The 20,841-nt window shown below is 35.6% G+C and overlaps 6 protein-coding genes across 8 annotated transcripts; 2 read left to right on the forward strand and 4 right to left on the reverse strand.

The window, feature by feature from the left end:
- Positions 1–2,480: 2,480 nt before the first annotated feature.
- Positions 2,481–4,560, forward strand: lost (methenyltetrahydrofolate synthase domain-containing protein lost). Its single transcript, XM_065318123.1, has 5 exons — positions 2,481–2,725; positions 2,789–3,345; positions 3,406–3,596; positions 3,652–3,892; positions 3,945–4,560. The coding sequence occupies exons 1-5, from the start codon at positions 2,710–2,712 to the stop codon at positions 4,326–4,328; spliced, it is 1,389 nt and encodes a 462-aa protein (XP_065174195.1). The 5' UTR covers positions 2,481–2,709; the 3' UTR covers positions 4,329–4,560.
- On the reverse strand, positions 4,396–8,030 carry LOC135804296 (serine/threonine-protein kinase 32B). Of its 2 annotated transcripts, XM_065318120.1 has the most exons (9): positions 7,763–8,030; positions 7,560–7,643; positions 6,898–6,953; positions 6,611–6,776; positions 6,345–6,542; positions 6,122–6,283; positions 5,786–6,057; positions 5,593–5,724; positions 4,396–5,530 (listed from the first exon to the last, which is right to left on the reverse strand). In XM_065318120.1, the coding sequence occupies exons 2-9, from the start codon at positions 7,612–7,614 to the stop codon at positions 5,084–5,086; spliced, it is 1,488 nt and encodes a 495-aa protein (XP_065174192.1). In that variant the 5' UTR covers positions 7,615–7,643; positions 7,763–8,030; the 3' UTR covers positions 4,396–5,083. The 2 variants fall into 2 exon arrangements, with proteins under 2 accessions (XP_065174192.1, XP_065174193.1); XM_065318121.1 differs by lacking the exons at positions 6,898–6,953; positions 7,763–8,030.
- Positions 8,031–8,886: 856 nt separating this feature from the next.
- On the reverse strand, positions 8,887–10,224 carry LOC135789612 (uncharacterized). Its single transcript, XM_065299530.1, has 6 exons — positions 10,089–10,224; positions 9,826–9,942; positions 9,583–9,762; positions 9,413–9,518; positions 9,246–9,345; positions 8,887–9,191 (listed from the first exon to the last, which is right to left on the reverse strand). Exons 1-6 carry the CDS (start codon positions 10,118–10,120, stop codon positions 9,133–9,135), a joined length of 594 nt encoding a protein of 197 aa, XP_065155602.1. The 5' UTR covers positions 10,121–10,224; the 3' UTR covers positions 8,887–9,132.
- A 620-nt stretch (positions 10,225–10,844) lies between these two features.
- Positions 10,845–15,695, reverse strand: LOC135789329 (sperm-specific sodium:proton exchanger-like). 2 transcript variants are annotated; one of them, XM_065299116.1, is made up of 11 exons: positions 14,134–15,695; positions 13,876–14,064; positions 13,634–13,817; positions 13,275–13,573; positions 12,463–13,208; positions 12,128–12,402; positions 11,820–12,068; positions 11,617–11,752; positions 11,480–11,502; positions 11,284–11,422; positions 10,845–11,208 (listed from the first exon to the last, which is right to left on the reverse strand). In XM_065299116.1, exons 1-6 carry the CDS (start codon positions 15,540–15,542, stop codon positions 12,161–12,163), a joined length of 3,069 nt encoding a protein of 1,022 aa, XP_065155188.1. In that variant the 5' UTR covers positions 15,543–15,695; the 3' UTR covers positions 10,845–11,208; positions 11,284–11,422; positions 11,480–11,502; positions 11,617–11,752; positions 11,820–12,068; positions 12,128–12,160. The 2 variants fall into 2 exon arrangements, with proteins under 2 accessions (XP_065155188.1, XP_065155187.1); XM_065299115.1 differs by lacking the exon at positions 11,480–11,502.
- Positions 15,696–15,845: 150 nt separating this feature from the next.
- Positions 15,846–18,204, reverse strand: Eno (alpha-enolase). Its single transcript, XM_065299119.1, is given in 6 exon segments — positions 15,846–16,405; positions 16,408–16,464; positions 16,467–16,535; positions 16,596–17,198; positions 17,474–17,649; positions 17,912–18,204. Coding segments are annotated over 5 exon segments (1,296 nt in total). The 5' UTR covers positions 17,598–17,649; positions 17,912–18,204; the 3' UTR covers positions 15,846–15,962.
- A 1,204-nt stretch (positions 18,205–19,408) lies between these two features.
- On the forward strand, positions 19,409–20,715 carry LOC135789333 (uncharacterized). The gene is made up of 3 exons (XM_065299121.1): positions 19,409–19,575; positions 20,052–20,185; positions 20,255–20,715. The coding sequence occupies exons 1-3, from the start codon at positions 19,495–19,497 to the stop codon at positions 20,406–20,408; spliced, it is 369 nt and encodes a 122-aa protein (XP_065155193.1). The 5' UTR covers positions 19,409–19,494; the 3' UTR covers positions 20,409–20,715.
- The last annotated feature ends 126 nt before the right edge of the window (positions 20,716–20,841 follow it).

Consider the following 20,841-nt stretch of genomic DNA (forward strand, 5'->3'; position numbering starts at 1 on the left):
AAAAACTAAATAAGATAGCGCAACCAAATCTGGATTGTTGGATTCCTGGCATTGTTTTATATTGGTATGGAAAGTTTGGCGAAAATCGGAGACGTGGTTTTATTTCATCAGTTTTGAATTTACCAAGCATTTTCCGAAATATTGATGCTATCGGAAAACAGACTAAATATCTTCCACCCCTTGGAATACTCTATCGATTGGGGTTTTCCATTTTCTTCTAGCTCAACATTATTTTTTTAAGCCAAAAAGTAGTCAAGTTAACCACTTGACTCTTTTCGATTGGTTTTTGTGAACTTCTTAGAATGAAAAATCTAAATCTGCCATTTTACAGATCTTAATCTTGACATGAAGAAAATGCAAAAAGTTTTGCTATAACTTTTATAGTTTCCGAGAAAATTGTGTTGGAAAATCTGTTTTCATTACCTTACAAATTCAAATTTTAACATCTTATCTGATACAGAATTTTATTTTAAACTCAACACCGTTTTCGGTTTTTGATTATCATTATTAGATTCTGAGATAATGGTTGACAAGTTGACATTTCTTTTAATTGCATCTATGCGATAAATCCTTGCTTCAATTAAGTAGAAGGTTCTAAACAATTATTATTCATTTTTACGATAACCAATTAAAATGTCCGGCGCATCCGCCAATTTTTTATAAATCATGTAATCCTTTCTACGAATAATAAAAAGTTGTTTTCTGTGTTTATTAAAAAAAAATTTAAGCGTAAAAGTTTGGCCCTGTCTTTCGACCAAAAATAATTTAAACGGAAAAGTTCGGCCCTGTCTTTCGACCAAAAATAATTTAAACGCAAAAGTGCGGCCCTCGAGAACTCTTATTGAGCGCCCTCTGTCTACCAAAATTAATTTCATCGAAATATTCAACATAGAAATGAAAAATAGTGAAAAATTTGCAATTTTTGTCGGCCATTTTAGAGCAGTTCCTAAAGATTTTTAGAGACGGAAAGTACTAATCTTGTAGAACAACTCTTTAGCTATTATATGGCAGTAAAATTGTTTAAATTATACCTTTGGTTCCCGAGATACAGCGCGTTTTCCACACTAACTTTAAAAAATTTAAAATAATAACAATTTTGAATGGGCATTTTAAGAAACTTTCTAAGGGTTTAAAGGGTTGATAAAATACGCATATTATAAAGGAACTCTTTAGCTATAAGAGGATGATGCGGTTGTCTAAATGAGTGCATTGGTACCTAAATTACGGTGTGCATTCCACACCAACTTTTAAAATATTAAAAAAATATTTGAAAAGCATTTTAAGGCATTTACTCGAAGGTTTGCGGGTCCAAAGTGTACGCATCATGTAAAGGGATTCATAAACTGTGATAGGACGTTGAAAACCACAAAATTGAATCATTAATACCTTTGATACAAGGTGTTTTCTAGGTTAACTCTCAGAAAATTGTACGTACAACAATTTTCCAAAGGCAATTTGGGGTATGTATTAAGTGTTTAAAGGGCATAAAATATGTCCATTATATTAAAGGCCTTTTAAACTATCCTACGACATTGCAATACTTCATATTGATCGATTAGTACCAGACATATAAGGTGTTTTCCACGTCTAATTTCAGAAATTTGTATAAAACAGCAAGTGTTAAAGGGCATTTTGGATCATATGCCAATGATTTGATGGATATAAAATATATTTATCTTATAAAGGGAGTCTTAAGCTATCATTTAACATTATGCAATTTAAAATTGATTTATTCATGCCGGAAATATATGGTGTTTACCAAGCCAGTTTTAGAAATTAAAAATAAACTAAAGCACTTCTTAATTTCCTGCGTGCTGAAATTACAAGTAGCTTCGTTATAAATGGGTACAGATCAAATAAATTAAAGTTGATTGACAATTCCTTTGTAAAATCTGTTCGCATAACACTAATAAATTCCTTTTTTTTTAATTAAAATTTAAATAAAATATAATTACATTTCTACTTTTCGTGCTTCGAAACCGAGAAAAGTAGAAAAAGTAAATTTAACTTTAGATAAATAAATAACAACATAAAAGTTACTCATAACATTGTTACATATTTTTTATTGTTGTACACTCTCAACTACACTTGCGTTGACAAATGTTTTATTTTTAGTTTTATTACAAATACATATATAACAATTGGCAACAACTATTTAATCCCACTCAATACAAAATAAAGATAAATGTTGCAAGCTAAAGATAAATGCCACCCGCGCTTTTTATTTAGCAAGAAATAATTCAATATGTTGCAAATTAAACAAAAGTATGAATAAACATTAGCATTTCTCCAATATATTCCACAATTAAAAGAAATACCAGGCAAATGTATTCATGTAAATTATAATTATACTAAAACATATCTTTCTAAATTGTTCCAAACAAATAAAATCATTATTTGAACTTCGAATCATGATGAAAACTGAATAATAAATTGAGGGAGGGATGACAAGTAAAGAAACGCGAAACGTGAGTCTGCTTGTGGGCTAAAGTGGGCTCTGTAACAGGCAATGCCAAGGTCGTGGTAGGTTCTGACCGATCAAAAACAAAAAAACGCACGAAACGCACAACATCATGGCAACTCACTGTTGAAACAAGCAAACTGCGACAAAAATAAATTTGTGATCGCTGGAAGTCGTCATATTTCCATCAGAAATCTGTGATTTTTATTTCGCATCACGTATATAATATTCGTTCTATACAATACAAAATGTCAGCAGATAAAGGTGAGTAAATATAATATAAACACCTACTCAATTAGTAAACAAAAATAAATATTTATCTTGTAGAGAACATCTCCGTCGAGATTGATTCCTCCAAGGCAGCGTATCGTAGGCATGTATGGCAGTTATTAGAACACAAGCATCTGGCTAACTTCCCCAGACCTATCTATGGTCGTATTCCAAACTTCAAAGGCAGCGATGAGGCAGCTGCCAAACTTGCACAGCTCGAAGAGTTTAAGCATGCCAAATACATTGAAGTGAATCCAGACAAGGCACAAGAAAATGCGCGTGTTGTAGTGCTTGAAAACCACAAGCAACTGTATGTGCCAGTGCCTAGACTCAAGAAAGGTCTATTGAAATTGATAAATGTTGATGAGAATGCCAGCAAGGGAGATATACGCGCCGCAATTAGCCGACGCGGTATTGAACACGACGGGAAAACAATATCTCTAGGTGATCCAGTTGAAATTGATATGTTTATCATGGGCAGTGTGGCTGTGTCAGTGGATGGCCATCGCATTGGAAAAGGCAAAGGCTATGCTGATCTGGAGTTTGCTATGTTGCTCGAGATGAAGGCAATTACAGAAAAGACTGTTGTAGTTACAATTGTACATGACCTACAGGTAAATATTCATTGTTTTTTGAGTTAAAATTCATAATATTAACAAAAAAATATTTTCTAGGTATTTGATTCATTGCCAAAGGACATGTTCAAGCCTTATGATGTACCTGTCGATTATATACTCACTCCAAGCAAAATTATTAAAGTACAAAAGCGTCTTCCGCGACCAGAGGGTATTATTTGGAGTATTCTGTCGAATCGGCGAGTTAACCTAATGCCGGTGCTTCAGGAATTGCGCACAGCTGATGAAACGTAAGCTAAATATAATATTTTATTACAGATTAATTTATTTTGTTTATTAATATAGTAAAGGGCGAGATGTCACCCTGAAGGCTGAAGATACTGACGTTGAATCGTACGAGCCAAAGCGATATCTTGCTTACAGGCGTTTCCAGCGCAGACGGCCACGTTCAGAAGGACGTACGTCTGACTCGCAGGCTGAAGATAAAGACGAGAAGGATGATAAGGAGCGTGCGCCACGACAACGCTTCTCAAAACGACGACCGAGGTTTAATTCACGTAAAAACGACAAGGAATCTGGGGCGGAAGTAAGTTTTTCTTTATAAAAATCAAATAAATGTTTCATTTTTGCTTGTTTAGACAAACGATGCAGACAAGGAAGCAAAAACAAACCGTGCTCGTCGACAATTTCGTCGTAATAAGTCACAGATTGACTTTTCCTTGATGGTGAGTAACATTGAAAAGAATGTACGCGTTCGTGATCTGAAGAATGCACTCACCGAGCGCGGAATTAAGCCGAATGAGATCACCTGGCGTGGGTACAAAGGTTTCTGTTATCTGCATTATGCTAAACCGCGCGTCACTACCGAGAATGATGATCCTGCTGTGTCGCCGGTGGTTGTCGACAGCGTGATTGAGATTCTGCAGAATTTGAGAATTATGCCAGAGTCTGACAACAGCCTGAGTGTTAAGGTGATGGAGCCGATTTCGCGCATTGAAACTACAGATGTCACTGCTGTTTAACACTTAAGGCACTTAACATTTCTTGTTTGATATGCCGATGACAAGTTTTACGTACAAACATTTAGCGTTAAGTTCATTTTCACTTGTATTGAAACGATGGTCGTACATTCCATAAAAATAAGTTTACAATGCGCATGCGTGTGCTTCAGAATTGTTTTTGCTTTTATAATTATTTATAAAGAGTTTTTCTTTGTTATTGGATGTGATTAACAATAAATTTATTTTTTCAAAATGCTTGATTTTGATATCGATTTAATATCACTAACATTCATCTAGGTTCTAGGTTTGATTTTTTGCCTCTGGGGATGAGATAATGTGTGTTGATATTTGCCTCGTAACAAAAATAAGTTATACATATAAATTTGGTGTAAAACAATGCCGCGCTGTGTGAAGGTTATGAACGTAGGTTATGTTTGGCCCCCCTCTGCGTGAAAATATGCTTGGACTTGATCTTTAAATTGGATTTGTGTGTGTTTTTGTTTTGTTTTGTAAATATTCATATATCGTGTGTACATTCCGTTGTAAAGATTCGCGAATGTTTCATTTGTTTAATTAATAGTTCATATTTTGTTTTGTTGACGATTTGGTTCTTTACATTTTAAAATTTCTTCAATGTCTACTCACAGTTACTTATTAGTCCGCTAGGTGTGTGTGTGTCTAGAATTGAATTTGAGATTCCTCTTAATAAATATATAAATTCTTAGGTTTTAAAGGCCAGTATAGATTTAAATTCGCCATCGTAATTGCACTTTTGTTCATTTTTTATCCGCCGTTCGATCGTTCGGTGAAGGCGTCCGGTCTATAAAGTCCAAACATTGGACCTTCTGCAGGAGATCGTCACCCTTGTTATGGATATCGCTCGATTTGATTGAGAAACTGCGGCAGCCATGTTTGATCTTTGTGCTCACTTTGATCGCCGAATCGTAGCTGGCCATCTTCTGCAGTTTACCAGAGCGTGGTGATGCGGTGACATCGCTTTCCTGCCGGGTAACCAGTTTCGGACAACTCTGGCAGGTGTGCATGGCGGCACTGTTTTCGGGCAGGACTTCTAGCGGATTCGAGGAGTTCATTGCGTTTTGCAGCTCGCGCTCCCACGCTTGTTCTTTACGTTCACGTTCACGACGCGCCAACTCGTGGTAACGATTGTAAATTTTAAATTCGGGTATGATTGTGGGGTTTTGATCTAGAGACAACTCTCTTTCCTAATATACACATTTACATGTTCGTTATTAAAAAGGTTATGTTAATTTATTTCAAAACTTACTGGTTCAACAGTTGCTTGTATTTCCCGTACTGATCTTTGCTTAGCCAGTCGTTTCTTCTTTTTGTGCAGAGGCCTCGCTTCAATGATCATTTCTTCAAGCTCGAAAGTAGGATCGCAATTTAAATGATCCCGCTGTAATCCAATCCAATTATAAAACTTTTCATAACCTTATTTAACCTAATTTTTGACTTACTGGTGGAACATACAAGGGTTTAACTTTTCTTTGTTCAATTGATTCAAAATCAACACTTGTCAAACATGGCATTTGTTTGAGTTTATCAATAGAAGAAATTCGTTCATCAGGATTGATACAGAGTAGTTTTGAGAGAAGATTTTTTGTATTCATGTTCCATTCTTTAGGCGTATCATAACCAACTTTGAACATATCTCGCACTTCTTCGACTGTTGTTTGTGAGTGAATCGGGAATGGTCTGTGACCTTCTAACATCTCAAATGCAACCACGCCTAGATAATTCGTAAATAATCAAATTAATTGTTATTTTTAAACACGGATTAGTATAAATATTACCTAAAGACCACCAATCAACAGAATACGAGTATCCAGGTGATAAATCAAGCGCACAATCAAAGATTTCCGGCGCGATGTACGGTTTTGTGCCGGACATAGATGTCGCTATTTGTGACTCATCCAAAATGGTTGCAATATTAAAATCTGTGATGTGTGCAAAACCTTACCAAAACAAAATTAATTAAAAGTAAATATTATGTTAAGTTGCATAATTCAACCGCACCTTCTTCGTCTAATAAAATATTGTCAGGTTTAATATCTCTGTGCACAATGTGCTTGGTCTGTAGATAATCTAAAGCTAGTGCCAATTCTTGCACGATCAACATAACAGCATCCTCGGTGAAATTGACTTCTTGTGCCATGTGGTAACGCAAATCTCCGCCGAGCAACAAATCTGTCACCATGAATAAATCTTCTTCATCTGTATAATAATAAAACCAAAATTTTATATCAATAAAAATTTAAATAAACAGTTTTGCATGTGTTTACCTTGAAAAGAAAACCACATATTCACCAAAAATGTATGCTCCAGTCGTGTGAGTATGTCAACTTCCCTCAAAACATTTTTCAGCGCGTCTCGTTCGATGCATTGCTGTTTGTTCATGTATTTCATTGCAAACATTTGCTTGGAGTCTTTCTTTTGAACAATACATACCTAGAATAATTATAAATATAAAATCGATTTCTTAAATATCAAAATTCAAAGTTTTAAATGTAGGCAACCAAATATACATTATATTGTTTTATTTTTTAAGTTTTTATTTATTACTACTCACTTTGCCAAAGCTTCCTTTTCCTATCGCACGTAGGATTTGGAACTGATCAAAGTTGACTGCAAATGTAAAATAAAATCAACAAAAGAAGCAAAATTACTCCGTCCTGTACAATATACACAGTGTGAAGAAAAAACAAAACAAAAACAAAACCTGTAGTAATCAATCTTCAAACCAATCTAGCGGAATGTAGTTATGTATTAATCTAGTAATGTGTGACGCGAGAGTGGAGCACGCTCCGTCGAGCAAATTTATTTCGCATTAAGCTCGAGTCACCGGCAAGAGAGCGCGGAAGAAGATCGATTTCTTGCCGGCCTGTGCCACAAACTCACCGCGCTCGCTCGAGTTTTCGTTCCGTTCGCGTGGATATTGTGAGCGTGTGCAAGCGAAATAATATAATTCGAAAGCTCTGAGGGCGCCCGAAGGGATGAGGGGACGCGCTGGTTCTATTTGCACGTTGATAATGTTTGCTTTCGTTTCGCGTTTGTTTGTGTACCTACCCTTAGTATTCAATAAAACAGATCAGAATTTGGCACGTTTCCAATTCGAAATTGAAAACAGACGCGCGCGCCGTAAACGGATTAAAAACTAATCAGCTTGCATTAAAGTTTAGATTAGATTTGAATTAAATTTTATACATAGATTAAAACAATTTATAATATTACCTTCTTCGCCGTAGGAAAACGATTTGTGCAGACGTCCGGATTGATTCGCACCCATTTCACAAGTTATTCAATTGCTTTGTCTACCTGCAAAGTTATAGAATATTTATAAACATGTTGAATATGTTTGTGTGTTGTGTGTGATCTTTGCTGTTTACGAAAGCGTGCGTCAATTGTTTATCAAACACACACGCATACCAACATACCTTTTGTCCGTCGGCGTCGATTCACCACTCGCAATCACATATTCCATTGATATCAAACTGACAATAATTGAATAACACGTTGTGATTATTTCTTCTCGATTGATCATGTGTCGTTTATCAGGCGGATTGTAATCATGGCGGTGTAGGTCGGAATTTCAGCATGCCGCGAGTGTGATGTTTATGCGTTTGTGGCGGCGGCTGCGGAGGCGGTAGCGGCGTGCGTGAACCCGTCGTGATGTTGTGCTGCGACTGTGCAATCTACGTCCCGTCCCGCCGGATATTCAACTGCGCAGCGGCGGCGGTAGTGGTTGCGGCCACGGCGGTGGCGGCGGCAACAATCAACTCACTTATTACTAATACAAAGTATCGGGTATTGGTCACACCTTTTATTAATTCTTGAAATTCATTTACACGGAAATTTCCCTTATATGATTAGTAATAATATAAACAAAAGTATTTTATAGATAATAACTAGTTAACCGGGCAAACGTTGTTTTGCCATATAAATTATTTCAAGTATCTAGATAAATTTTAGTGTAGACAAAAAGTAACTTACTTATTATAAAAAATAGGGGTTGGTGATAAGAAACCAAAAATTTAGGGTTGTATGTATATTTTAATGCCACATTAAAAGAATAAAACCAAAAAATTTCGACCAAAATTTAAAAAAAATTAAGGGTGAACAACCCTTATCACTTAGAGATATGAAGTTACCGATTCTCAGACCTACTGAATACGCATATAAAAATTTTCTTTGAGCGGGATGAAAAATGATTAAATTACTAAAATGGCTATAAAGAAATAGGGGTTGGTGATAAAAAACTAAAAATTTAGGGTTGTATGTATTTTTTAATTTCACATTATAAAAAAATAAAACAAAAGAATTTGTCCAAAAATTTAAAAAAGTTAAGGGTGAACAACCCTTATCACTTAGGGTATGAAAAATAGATGTTAGCCGATTCTCAGACCTACTGAATACGCATATAAAATTTGGTAAAAATCGGTAAAGCCGTTTCGGAGGAGTATGGAAACAAACACTGTGACACGCAAATTTTATATATATAGATAATAATAATAAATACGTGAAGAATAAATAATTTCTATTGAAAATGTTAGCACTCCGATTATGATTCCAATCAATAAAAACCAAAATGGTCCTTGTAATTGTATGATACTTAAAGTTCTCGGTTTGATTGGGGGGAGGTTATCGTCTAGAAATTTCAAGATGGTGAACATGTTGAACATTTTCATGTACATATCCCACTCCCATTTGTGATATAATCCTGCCTCCTTGCATTGTAGAATGAAGTCGTTAAGTTGAGGGATTAACGTGGCGTATGAACTTCTTCGAGCGTGAAAATGTGTATAACTTATTTGTGAGGCGCTTTTGAGGGTTTTCTCGACAATAGTCTTGGAATATCAACCAGAACTAAAATTTAACTTGTTAATATTTTGATGCGTGTTGGTGTGAAACACTTTTTACGGCCTGATTCTGTCATTAACCAGTGATGAATTGCCTTTGCACCTCCACGTGTTAATTGTTCCATTAGTTTTGTGTATCTTGCGTCTTTAACTTTTTCTCTCTGTTGATATAAAGTGAATTATGTAGGTATTTGGATTGAGATAGTTTAATGATATGGTTTTACTTGCCTCAATTGGATCGGTAATATCTTGGTGTGAATACAAATCGGCGAAACTGACTTTTAAGTATCCGTGTTCCTCAATTTCATCTTCTGTTCGAATTCCATCTTCGTATCTAATAAAAAAAGTAGTAAACTGTAATTTTTGAATTGATATAATAAAAATTAATGAATTTTTACCTTGGTACTGCCATTTGTGTAACAATTCCAGTCGCAAACAGCGAAGAAAATTTGACAACAGCTATTAATGCTAATGCAAATACCATTCGGGATGATGAACGTCGTGGAACTTGTTTAAAACTCAAAGATTGTGTTAAAAATGTTCCATAAACTGTCATTATAGGACTTTGTATAGGTGAACTGAAGAGTATGTTCCATAACATTAAAAAAGAAAAAAAAATCAGAAAACCTGAATATTCTCACCTGGTTACTAACATTTCAACCCAAAAGTAAACAATAAAAGCCATGATTGAAAGTAAAAGTGGAATCCATATTTGAAGTTGGAAAACTTGTACTAATTGCAACCAATTGATGTAGATTCTAGAAATTACGACATTGTAGGAAAGTAAAACAGAAATTTGGACTGAAGTTAGAACAGGAAGTTTGGGAATTTTGTATAGACAACCAAATGAACGTATTTGTATTCTACTTCAATAATAATACAATTTTGTTACCAAAAAACTTACTTAGGTATTGGAACAAAATAGGTTAGATGCATTTCCGTCGACGGATACGTTTGCGGCCATTCCTTTTGCCCTGAACTTGCATGATCCAGATAAAAATAATACTCTATGTTTTGCTCTTCCTCTGCATCATAAGATATTTTTGCTTTAAATTTGACACCTAAATGTTTTGCAAAATAACGCATAACATTAACATCCATTCCAATAAAATCACCAGAAACTGTTTTAAATATAAACTCAAATCTTTGACTTATTTGAAGTTTAATAAAAGCATTAGGATTTGTTCTCCATCTTGCTTTGAATAAAGAATTGATATTTATATTATCATCAATAAAATTATTCCTATTGATACTCCAGCGATTTAAAAGCACAACAGTTCGTAGATGTAAATCATCAAATCCTTTTATATCAAAATAATTCTGATTTCGTTCGATGAAAATAACATCACGACCAAAATTATCCGAATGATTTAAATGCACAGACAGATTATACAATTGCAGGATGATTAATGTTTTCATCTGAGTATTGCCATGTTGAATCATACAAGATTTGTACGGATTGTACAGTTTATGCACTAATGGATCTTCAATAATGAATTGACGGCAACCATGATTGCATTCGTTGGAATTTACAACTGTAGGTATTGTTTGCACTTCAGCACCGGAAACGGAAAGTGCACTGCGTTTCAATGAGTCATAATAATGTGCAATACAGATGTCACTTTGAAAATGCACATTAACAATAACACTCAATAATAAATTAAGAGAATATTGTACTGTTGTATTAATAAGAAACAGTTCTTGCAGCATTTTCAGTTTAACACTAAACCAGAAACAATATGTTCAATACAAACTAATTTTTATATAAATAATAGCGTCAATTAAACGTATTATTGCACAATTTATAAAATGAATGAATATTAACCAAAAAGGTCAGACACTAAATGATAATATGAATCAACGTCGAGTTCGTTTACGTATGCGTTTAATCATGTTCATATTTACTCTTCCCTGTGATATCAAATCCGATTCTGATGGCCGATCATCCTCTTCATCGTCTTTACTTTCATCTTTTAAAAATACATCACTATGGCTTTTCATTTTTTCCATAGATTGAAGCAAAACTGCAAATGTAAGATATTTTTAAATACTTGAGTACTTATATATTGCAAAATATTTAATATTGATTTTAATTATACTTTGATTCACAGATAGTTTTTGCCTCGCCATGCTTCCTGAACTTCTCCATAGTCCAGCAGGCATGCTACGTCGATTCTTCTGCCATTTGCGGAAGTTTTCATGTTTAAATAGGAAACAATCACTTGACGCAGAAGTATCCTATTAGAAACAAATTTATGACATTGAAATCTTTAGATGTATGTAAATAAAACCTACAATGCAACTGAACCGCTAGACGACTTAGGTACCATTACGAGCAACCCGCAAAATGGAGTGGGGGAAAGTCATTAGGTAAACATGTAAATCTCTCACCACTCTTTGCAGAAATTACAATAAATATGATAAATACTTACCAGGTCTGATATAATCTCTGAAAATATCATAACTTCATATGGATCCATATCCACTTTAGGCACAATGAAAACTTTCGCCTTTGAACCCAACGAATTCGGTGTGCGAGTATCGATTACAATCAAAGCCGGTGAACCCCTTCACAAATGAACAACATTTTACACCAAAATATAACAATCATTACAATAGACATTCCTATCAATACCTTGGTATAATACACGGGGCAACAAACACTTCTTGAGTAACATAATCCGCAAGTGTACCTTCAACTAAAACAATTTCTTCAATATTATCATTCGCACGAAATATTGTATACGCGTCCATTTTGGCAATAAAAGAACGCGCCATTAACGCATTCATTTGGTCCCACTTAATATCCGAATACAATGGTACTTCTCTAAGCATAAGCTTTACAAATTTGTAAACTATATGTGTCCATATTCGGGAAAATAATCTAAAAAACAAACATTTCAATAAAAAACTTAATATATTAACAAAAATATTATGTCTTACCCATTAATTGGATCAATACTCAACGCCATAGCTTCAGCAATAACATTTTTTTGTCAAAATGAAAGCCTGTGTGGGTATTTCCGCGTACACATCACAGCAATATGGCCGCCCGGTCATCACCGACAACTCCCCAATACTACTCCCAATAGAAATGTATTCTTCAGTAGGAAAATCAAACAAAGGTTGACGAATCATATCCTTAATCGGCAGTAAACCATCCATATGAAGATTATCCAACATTTCCTTGGTAGGATTGTAAACCACTTTAATCATTCCTACAATATTCATAACATAACCATACTTTTACACCCTAAATACAAAAAATATATATTTACCTGTGACAATTACATAAACACCTTCAGCAACATCTCCCTTTGAATAAATCACATCGCCTGTATCCCACACAATCAACTTAACCTTTTCATACAGAAACTTAAACACATGTTCTTCTCCATCCAACCAAACAATTTCAGCTAAAATACTCTTGGGGCTTGGATTCGGAATGGTTTTTATCTTATTAACAGCTTCCCACTTGTCGGCAATCACATCATTCAATTCCAAGTACTCATCAGCGTCCAGAAGTCCATCGACAGATAATTGTTTCGCCGCATTGTGGATGGTTGTCATCGTACACATCAACCCTTGACGTGTTTTCAACGCCATGATTAACAATGGCCGCGTCATCTCAATCAAACCCAATTCTTTAGCGATTTTATTACGATCAGTCTGGAGTCTCAGCCGGACATTTTTCGATATTTTCGGTTCATCTGTGAGTGTATTCAAAATATCGTCTACATCTTCATAGCTAGTGACAAGTCCACGTCCAATGGCGTAGACATAACGAAGTTTAGCATCGGTACGTTCATCATAACTTCTTAATATATATTGTCGTATTCTAGTGGTCCATCGGAATATTCGGAAAATGCGAGCCATACGAAGTGAACCATGTATAAACAATCTCACCCGGTAGAACACACTCTTTTCTTTCAAATATATATAGAAGTAATCGATGAGTATACAAAGAAGGAAGTCGACTATACTGTAGAGTAACAATATAAAGTCAAATTTGTTCCAAAATGGCCTAGAATGAAATAAAAAAAAAAACAATAAATATTCTTGATTTTTGTTAAAATATTTAATTACTTACTTTATATATCGATGAAATCCATCTTTTGTGTTTATAGATTGACACGCGAAAATTTTTACAGCAAATTCAACGAAGTATAAAATAAGTGCTATCGTTAGAAACGCCATGAAAAAATGTCTATGATTTAAAGCTCCGCTAGCTGATAGACAAAATTGTAACAATGTAAGGAAATCGAAGAATGCCATAAAGTAGACATTTGTCATTATTCTATAACACCGTGGGTATCGTGGGACGTAGCGTCTTTTAAACTGTTTCTTATTGTGAATGAACAGTCTTTTTCTGAGTCCTTCATAGTATTTCTATAAAATAAATCATATAAATAATTCCAATATTAAAATCAAAATTGCGTTGTGTTTTACATTGTGATGTTTCTCTTGAAGTTGTGCAAGGACGGGCTCAAACTTCATTGTATGATCTTTGGAATCTAAAGCTTCGTCGAGAATACGTAGAAGTGCTCTTAGTACAACAATATCAATAAAACCACAATCAAATTGTCGCACGAATGATACTCGAACTGCGTGTAGCACTCTCAAATTCACTTCGCTAAAATTTCATCGATAAGTAAATAAATATTAATTATTTTATGTTGTGTAAAAGATACTCTAATTTATCTTGGTATTCTCTTTTGGATGGCTCATGTTCAACCGCAATCTGACAGTTGTTACAAAACGGCTGCATTTTTTCAAAAGTCAATCCATCTTCATACGTGAGAGTATCATCGTCATTTGCTATTTTACTGCTGATTAATGAACTTCCGATTATAATTTTCCAATTGGCATCGTTGTAATACCTAAATACAATTAAACAAAACATAACCATGTTTGTAAGTTGAATATTTATATGGTAAAGTATTTCTTACCGGTTCATTCGTGTGATAGCCAACTGTTCATCCCTAATCTTCTCAATAATCTTAAAAGCATTCTTCACATTAGCCCTTGCCAAAAGAAATTCATTCCCAGCAAGTCCCAGTTTTTTCAGTATTGACCAAGATGAGAGTTCATTGAGTGCATTTATCAAAAACATATAATTCAATCCTAACACAAGTGTCTTTTTAGGTACAACTTCATGAAAACCTTCAAACACCACCACAGAAAGCAATATAAAAGGCAGTGGACCTTTCTTTACACACCACACCATTGTAACAAGAGATTTAAAATTCATCCCATATCCCCAGCGGCTCAACAATGGAGAAATACTAATGAAAAACACTAATCTGCAGGCGTTTGCACAAATGTACAACGCAAGTGAGACCGCAGTCGTCATGACAGTGAAAGAATCCAAAAACTGTGGTAGTGTGTTACACACAACTAAAAAAGTAGTCACAATCGACATGATATAATAGATCACGTCGATTAAAACAACCACTTCTTTATCAATATGTTGTGGAATCATGATTCTTTTCTGGCTTATCAAAAGCATGCCGATGAAACAACTTAATCCTCCACTACAGCTCACTCCAAACTGTGTAATATGGTACAGCATAAAATTCGTGGTCATAACCGATAGTAATGTCCACGCGAAGTTAATGCAGTACTTTGAAAATATCAACGCAGACAAAAAACCTAAACCAATGCCTAATACAATAGCTCCCAGGAATAGTCTCATGAAAACCAGTACAGGTTGGTACCAATAGATAAACAATCCTTTCAAATCACCAAATAATAGATTCAAAGAAAGTATTGACAGAATAGAAGTAATGATAGATTCACTCATCATCACTACACGAATGTGTTTCATCTGTTCCATGTTCAACAACACGCTTGGAAGTTCCAAAGGTGCAAACAGCACTCCTATTAAGCATAATTTTGTAAATGTCAGTGTGGTCAACTCTCCAGCAAAGGTAAGGAGTAGAAATCCAAAACATATTACAAATACAAGCCAGCCGAGCACGCCGATGAGTAGGATATGTGAAAGAGACTTGCGGAAAACATACGTGTCCATTGGGTAGACAAATCGTACCATCATGAAGGTGTAGTAGATGGTCAGCATGTTGTACGGACTGACCATAACACCCGAGAATTTGTCCAGTGGATACCAATAGAATATGACTGCTGTGATTACGCCCATGTACATCGCCACCAGTTGGGCGCTGAGTTCGAATGCTTTGGATTTCACGTAGTGGCACAAGAGCGGGGCTACTATCATAACACTTGATATGGCCATCACGGTTATGCTCATTTTCTGCCGGTGTTCTGGGGTGAAGAGGGCATCTTGAAGATGGTCGCTTGAGACTGAATCACCGGGTTTAATTGGTTCGTATTCAGACATTTTCAGAATTATTGTAGAAGAATTTTTGTTGTTTGTGTAACAGGAAGGTTTGTACGTTGGTTTCTACGAGATTTGTTTGTTTTTAAACAAATTTTTGTTTTTGCCACAGCCTTTGTGTCTTTTTGCTATTTTTGCTAATTTGAACGTTTTCAAGGCATTTTAGCTGCATTTGTGACAAATATTAAACATTCACGCCTAAATACCAGCTATTCAACTTGAAATTCAAACATTTTCTATCCTTTCTTAAAACTAAATCAAAAATTAACTCAATTGTGTTCTTTTGTGAGGTTAGAAAATCATCGCTTCTTGAAAACTATAAAAGTGTAATTAGCCACTAGATGCTGTAAGCATTGAATAAAATTCCAAATAAATCAACTGATATAGGATTGTACATGATACAAGGCAGTGTTATTATCAACTCTACGATGGTCTACGGAAAGCCTCGCCGGCGTATTTCGCCTTATCGCCGAGCTCCTCTTCGATGCGCAGAATCTGGTTGTACTTAGCCAAGCGCTCAGAACGGCAAGGTGCGCCGGTCTTAATCTGTCCGGTGGACAAACCTACCACCAAATCAGCAATGAATGTATCTTCAGTTTCACCAGATCTATGCGACACCATCGTGCCCCATCCGGCGGCTTTAGCAGTTTGGTGAGCCTTGATCGACTCGGTGACTGAGCCAATCTGGTTGACTTTCAGCAATAGCGTATTACACGCCTGTTTCTCAACGGCTTTCTGGATACGCACCGGGTTGGTGACGGTAAGATCATCACCGACGATTTGGATATTCGTCTTGGCAGTTAGGTCAATCCAAGAGTTCCAATCATCCTGATCGAAGGGATCTTCGATGGATACGACGGGGAACTTTTGATGTAATGAATGTAGGTGTCTCGCAGCTTAGATGGAGCGAGCCACTTTTCCTTGGGGATTTGGCGCTCTTAAAGTCCAAATCGTATTTTCCCTTTTTGTAGAATTCAGAAGCAGCGCAATCCATACCTGAATAATATTAACAACATAAAATAAACCAAATTTAAAACAAAACAAAAAATATCTTACCGATGGAAATTCTTCCTGCATAACCAGATTTCTTGATCGCCTCAGTGATTAAATTGAGCGCATTTTTGGCGTCTTTGATTTTAGGCGCAAAACCACCTTCATCGCCAACAGCAGTCGACTGCAGACCGAATTTCTTCTGGATTACTGCCTTCAAATGATGATAAACCTCACTACCCATCTTCATAGCTTCACAGAAACTCTTGGCGCCAGTCGGCAGGATCATAAACTCCTGCATTGCCAACTTGTTACCAGCATGCGATCCTCCATTAATAACGTTAAACGCCGGTACTGGCAGGATGATCTCGTCATTACCAGCCAGTGAAGCAATGTGCTTGTACAATGGCAGGCCGCGTTTAGCTGCGCCTGCTTTGCACACAGCCAAGGAGACTCCCAAAATGGCGTTTGCGCCCAGAGTTGCTTTATTCTCAGTGCCATCGAGTTTCAACATTAATTCGTCGATCTCGCATTGTTGCGTTACTTCAAGGTTCGATTTGATCAATTCGGGGGCAATGATGTCGTTCACGTTGGCAATGGCTTTCAACACGGATTTTCCGTGGTAGTGAGCTTTATCTCCATCTCGTAATTCAAGAGCTTCATAAACACCTAGACAATAATATTTATATTAATTTTTGAAGTAAATTAAACAGAAAAAAGCTAAAAAATTAATATTTTGATATTATCTTGATAAAAATCACAGAAAAATTATGTTTATTTCAATGTTTAATGTATAAACTTGCATATTAATGCAAATTTTATGATTAAATGTAAGCATAAAGTTGTATTAAAGAAAAACATGAAAAAAACACAAAAATCATGACTGACATAACATGAAATAACACGTACAACATAAATAAATGTAAAATATGAATACTACATACCTGTACTGGCACCAGAAGGAACTGCAGCTCTGAACAATCCCAAATCAGTGATGAGATCAACCTCAACAGTGGGATTGCCTCGGGAATCAAAGATCTGCCTTGCAAATATGTTTTTAATAGGCATGTTGCACTCTTCTTCAGTGGAATACTTCAAATGTGAATACAGGCACTTAACTCTGAAATCCAAGCAGTAATATAACAATAATTAACAATATCCACCAATTATATAATATATTACAACATTAGTATAAACAACAAATAATAACCTCAGATTAACCAGTGAGAGTATTCGCCTTAATGCAAACATTTTTATAAATTAATTTAATTCAATATCATTTAAAGACCAAATAATTAATAAAAATAATTAATATATAGCTCCAGTGAATTTTCTATGAATATTTGAAACTTATGAAAGGCGAAAATGCGGCATATACTTACAAAAATTTTGATGTGATTGATGAAGCTTACTCGACGTTTGATTCCAAACCGTCAGTAGACTAAATGCCAACAAATTGTCCAAAAACTTGTTTTATTGCAGGACGTACACGAATTGTTTATCAGTTGGACATCAAGTGTGAATAGATGTGACAATGTCGAATAGAGGGCAAAGGGGACAAACGGGACGAATGTTGAACTTGCACTGGAATTTGCTGAGGTGGCATCGAGGTGGGAGAGACAATCATTCGGAAGTTTAAACCGTATACTAATTGATATTTAAACTATTTACACTCTAGAAGCCATCATCATTAACAAACAAATAATATTCCGCTAGTCACGCCTAGTTTATGTCAATGCATACATTTTATTTGATGAATTTATGATTTGTTCATAGTGTAGCCATCTAAATGAGAAGTTTCTAATTAAAACTCAAATTTGGGCGCTGATAAACCAAACTTTAAAAGTTTTATATTCTTAACCATATAAAACGTTATTCAGTTGTTTTATTCGAAATAATAAAACACAAGTTTATCACATGTAGTGCGTTTCTAAGAATTGTGCAGCGCATCAATAAGAGATATCGTGAACAAATACAATCTGCATTGATGAATGTGTCGAAATCAATTTGTTTACTCTTTTTCGACACTCGACTGACGTCAACATCGTGTATGGTCCGCTTCAATTACGCCGATTATCATTTTAGACAATGCAAAACACTCTATGTGGTGTACGAACATGACGCGTTATTATTGTGAACAATTAAAATTAAAGCCGCACTCGATAAGATGATGCGTATTTCATTCATTCACAGAGCCACAGAGTTCGCTCAACAATAAAAACATTGATTGAGTATTGCGGCATAGAGAAAAAAACAACAACGAACGGTTGGAAAATGGTTGCGTGTTGTGAATTCGGACTTTGTGTTTGATGATGCGCGTTGTCACATGAAACGTTCCGCAATGGTTTAAAATGAATTGACCTGCCTGCATGGCACCCAGCTGTCTATCAATAAAATCGCCGATGCAGCGCCATCAATCACGATTGATTGTGTAATTAATCATTTTATGAACAATTGCGATGGAATGCACATCTGGTACATTCGCAGCGAGGCATTAATGAATTGTAACATTGTACTCAAAAGAAGTTACAAAAATCATCTAGAAAAACAATGTAAACAAACAAAAACAAAACTCAACTTAAAAATTTTAATTGGTTGTAAATTAACGCATGTTATTTATACTTGCAACCAACACCTCCGCCATTACGAGTCTTGCACGCTGAAGTGTAAATCAGTAATGAATGAGTGTGTGATTTATAATTGAGGTGCCCATTGTTGCTCGTGTTTCTTTGTGAATTTGATTAGATTAAAGTGCATGCATGCAAACACGCATATTTGTAGCGAAATGCGTCGCAAACAAACAAATCGCGCGCCGTTATAGGCCGGCTCGCGCTTGCGTGGCGCATTTGGCGGTCATCGATGACCTATATAAGTGCGCATCTTCACGCCGCGTGGGTAAAACGGGTAAAACATCGATCAAGTGTGAAAGTGCCGATCTGCAGATCAATCTCTTAACGCGGGCGCCATGAAGCCAAAACTCGCGCTCGTACTCCTTCTGGGCCTCGTTGTCGCTCATGAAGTCATTGGAAGATCTACTTCCCGGGTGGTAAGCATTCACACCATCTTATTAAATCAAATTTTTGTGCCTGAAAACGGTTAGATATAAAACAATTTTAAAGAGATCAAAATGGCCGACTTTAAATTTATGCACTTCCGGTGCAACACGTGGTTAATTAAAATTTACTTTTGTGTGAAGTATTTTCTGCATCATATTAAACATATTTTTTGTTTCTGTAAACGATTGTGAAAGAATTTAAAAGAAATCAAAATGGCCAACATGAAATTTATGTATTTCCGGTGCAACACGTGGTTAAGCAAAATTTTCTTACTTTTACTTTTGTGTATAAGCATATTCTGCATGAATTAAGAAGTTTTTGCTTCTAAAAACGGTTATAAAACATTTTAAAAGAAATCAAAATGGCCGACTTAAATTTGCTGTACTTCCGGTGCAACACGTGGTTGAGTAAAGAGTACTAAATTTTCTGGAGTTAAATAAAACAAAATATTAATTAAACATTAAAGGCTCGTTCACCCGCTGAAGTCCTGGATAAGAAGCCAGAGGTGAAACCGGAGGATGAGCCTTGCGAATTTGATTCGCCATGCGGTTGGGCCGTTTACGTCCGCGCCAGCCGCGAGGTGGATTACTACGTGTACAAGTAAGTCAACAAAATTAAATTTAAAGCAATATTTAATGTAATTCGTTTGGTTTTCTAAATAATAATTAGCTGCAAGTGCAAGTCTGATGAGTTGTGCACCAAGTATGAGGACGATATCTCCACCAAGGCATTTGTCTACAAGTGCCGCCCGGACGATACTCTCTTCAACAGCACTAGCACCACTAGTGCGCCCTCTACCGTAGTGCCCACCAGCGCTCAGTAGAACAATTCGCCTCATCATTCATCTCATCACCCGTTCACGTCCCACACAAACTCAACTACTCCCATTCTTGCACTAACTCTCATCCTTCATGTACTTTCACCCGCGGTATTAGTAGCAACTAATCGTGTTTTAATCCTAATTATTTTAAACCTACTAAAATAATTTATTTTATTGTATTTGACTTTTAAACATAACAAAATGTTTGTAAACTTGACTGTGCTGCACGCGGTTCAGTCGAGTATTAATGCAGCTTTTTGCATTTTTATTGTGTATTTTGATGAGATGAAATAAAGAATTGCAAAGATAATTCAGTCTTATAACATTGCCAGTTTTAGGTTAGATTAACCGTAACCACCAACCTTCATAAACGTAACCAATAACCTACAATTAACCGTGCCGGTCAAAAAGTCCAGAAAAAAATATTAATTTCATT

This window comes from Atheta coriaria, unplaced genomic scaffold (assembly GCF_025399875.1).
Source record: "Atheta coriaria isolate IRGN ID8LTWV9N9 unplaced genomic scaffold, Caltech_Dcor_3.1 hic_scaffold_3_pilon, whole genome shotgun sequence".
Classification (NCBI taxonomy): domain Eukaryota; kingdom Metazoa; phylum Arthropoda; class Insecta; order Coleoptera; family Staphylinidae; genus Dalotia; species Dalotia coriaria.

What these genes read in the sequence shown, in the direction of transcription:
- LOC135789333 (XM_065299121.1), top strand. Translation starts at nt 19,495, where the DNA reads ATGAAGCCAAAACTCGCGCTCGTACTCCTTCTGGGCCTCGTTGTCGCT. An exon ending in GAAGATCTACTTCCCGGGTG is followed by an intron (nt 19,576 to 20,051) that starts GTAAGCATTCAC and finishes TAAACATTAAAG; the next exon opens with GCTCGTTCACCCGCTGAAGT. An exon ending in GTGGATTACTACGTGTACAA is followed by an intron (nt 20,186 to 20,254) that starts GTAAGTCAACAA and finishes AATAATAATTAG; the next exon opens with CTGCAAGTGCAAGTCTGATG.
- LOC135804296 (XM_065318120.1), bottom strand. Translation starts at nt 7,614, where the DNA reads ATGGGTGCGAATCAATCCGGACGTCTGCACAAATCGTTTTCCTACGGC. An exon ending in AACCCTTGTATGTTCCACCA is followed by an intron (nt 5,725 to 5,785) that starts GTAAGTCAAAAA and finishes ATTGGATTACAG; the next exon opens with CGGGATCATTTAAATTGCGA. An exon ending in TACAAGCAACTGTTGAACCA is followed by an intron (nt 5,531 to 5,592) that starts GTAAGTTTTGAA and finishes TGTGTATATTAG; the next exon opens with GAAAGAGAGTTGTCTCTAGA.
- LOC135789329 (XM_065299115.1), bottom strand. Translation starts at nt 15,542, where the DNA reads ATGTCTGAATACGAACCAATTAAACCCGGTGATTCAGTCTCAAGCGAC. An exon ending in GCTATCACACGAATGAACCG is followed by an intron (nt 14,065 to 14,133) that starts GTAAGAAATACT and finishes AATTGTATTTAG; the next exon opens with GTATTACAACGATGCCAATT. An exon ending in GGATTTCATCGATATATAAA is followed by an intron (nt 13,209 to 13,274) that starts GTAAGTAATTAA and finishes ATTTCATTCTAG; the next exon opens with GCCATTTTGGAACAAATTTG.
- LOC135789612 (XM_065299530.1), bottom strand. Translation starts at nt 10,120, where the DNA reads ATGCATCTAACCTATTTTGTTCCAATACCTAA. An exon ending in GTTGAAATGTTAGTAACCAG is followed by an intron (nt 9,763 to 9,825) that starts GTGAGAATATTC and finishes CATACTCTTCAG; the next exon opens with TTCACCTATACAAAGTCCTA. An exon ending in ACACAAATGGCAGTACCAAG is followed by an intron (nt 9,519 to 9,582) that starts GTAAAAATTCAT and finishes TTTTTTTATTAG; the next exon opens with ATACGAAGATGGAATTCGAA.
- lost (XM_065318123.1), top strand. An exon ending in CAATTGTACATGACCTACAG is followed by an intron (nt 3,346 to 3,405) that starts GTAAATATTCAT and finishes AATATTTTCTAG; the next exon opens with GTATTTGATTCATTGCCAAA. An exon ending in TTGCGCACAGCTGATGAAAC is followed by an intron (nt 3,597 to 3,651) that starts GTAAGCTAAATA and finishes TTATTAATATAG; the next exon opens with TAAAGGGCGAGATGTCACCC.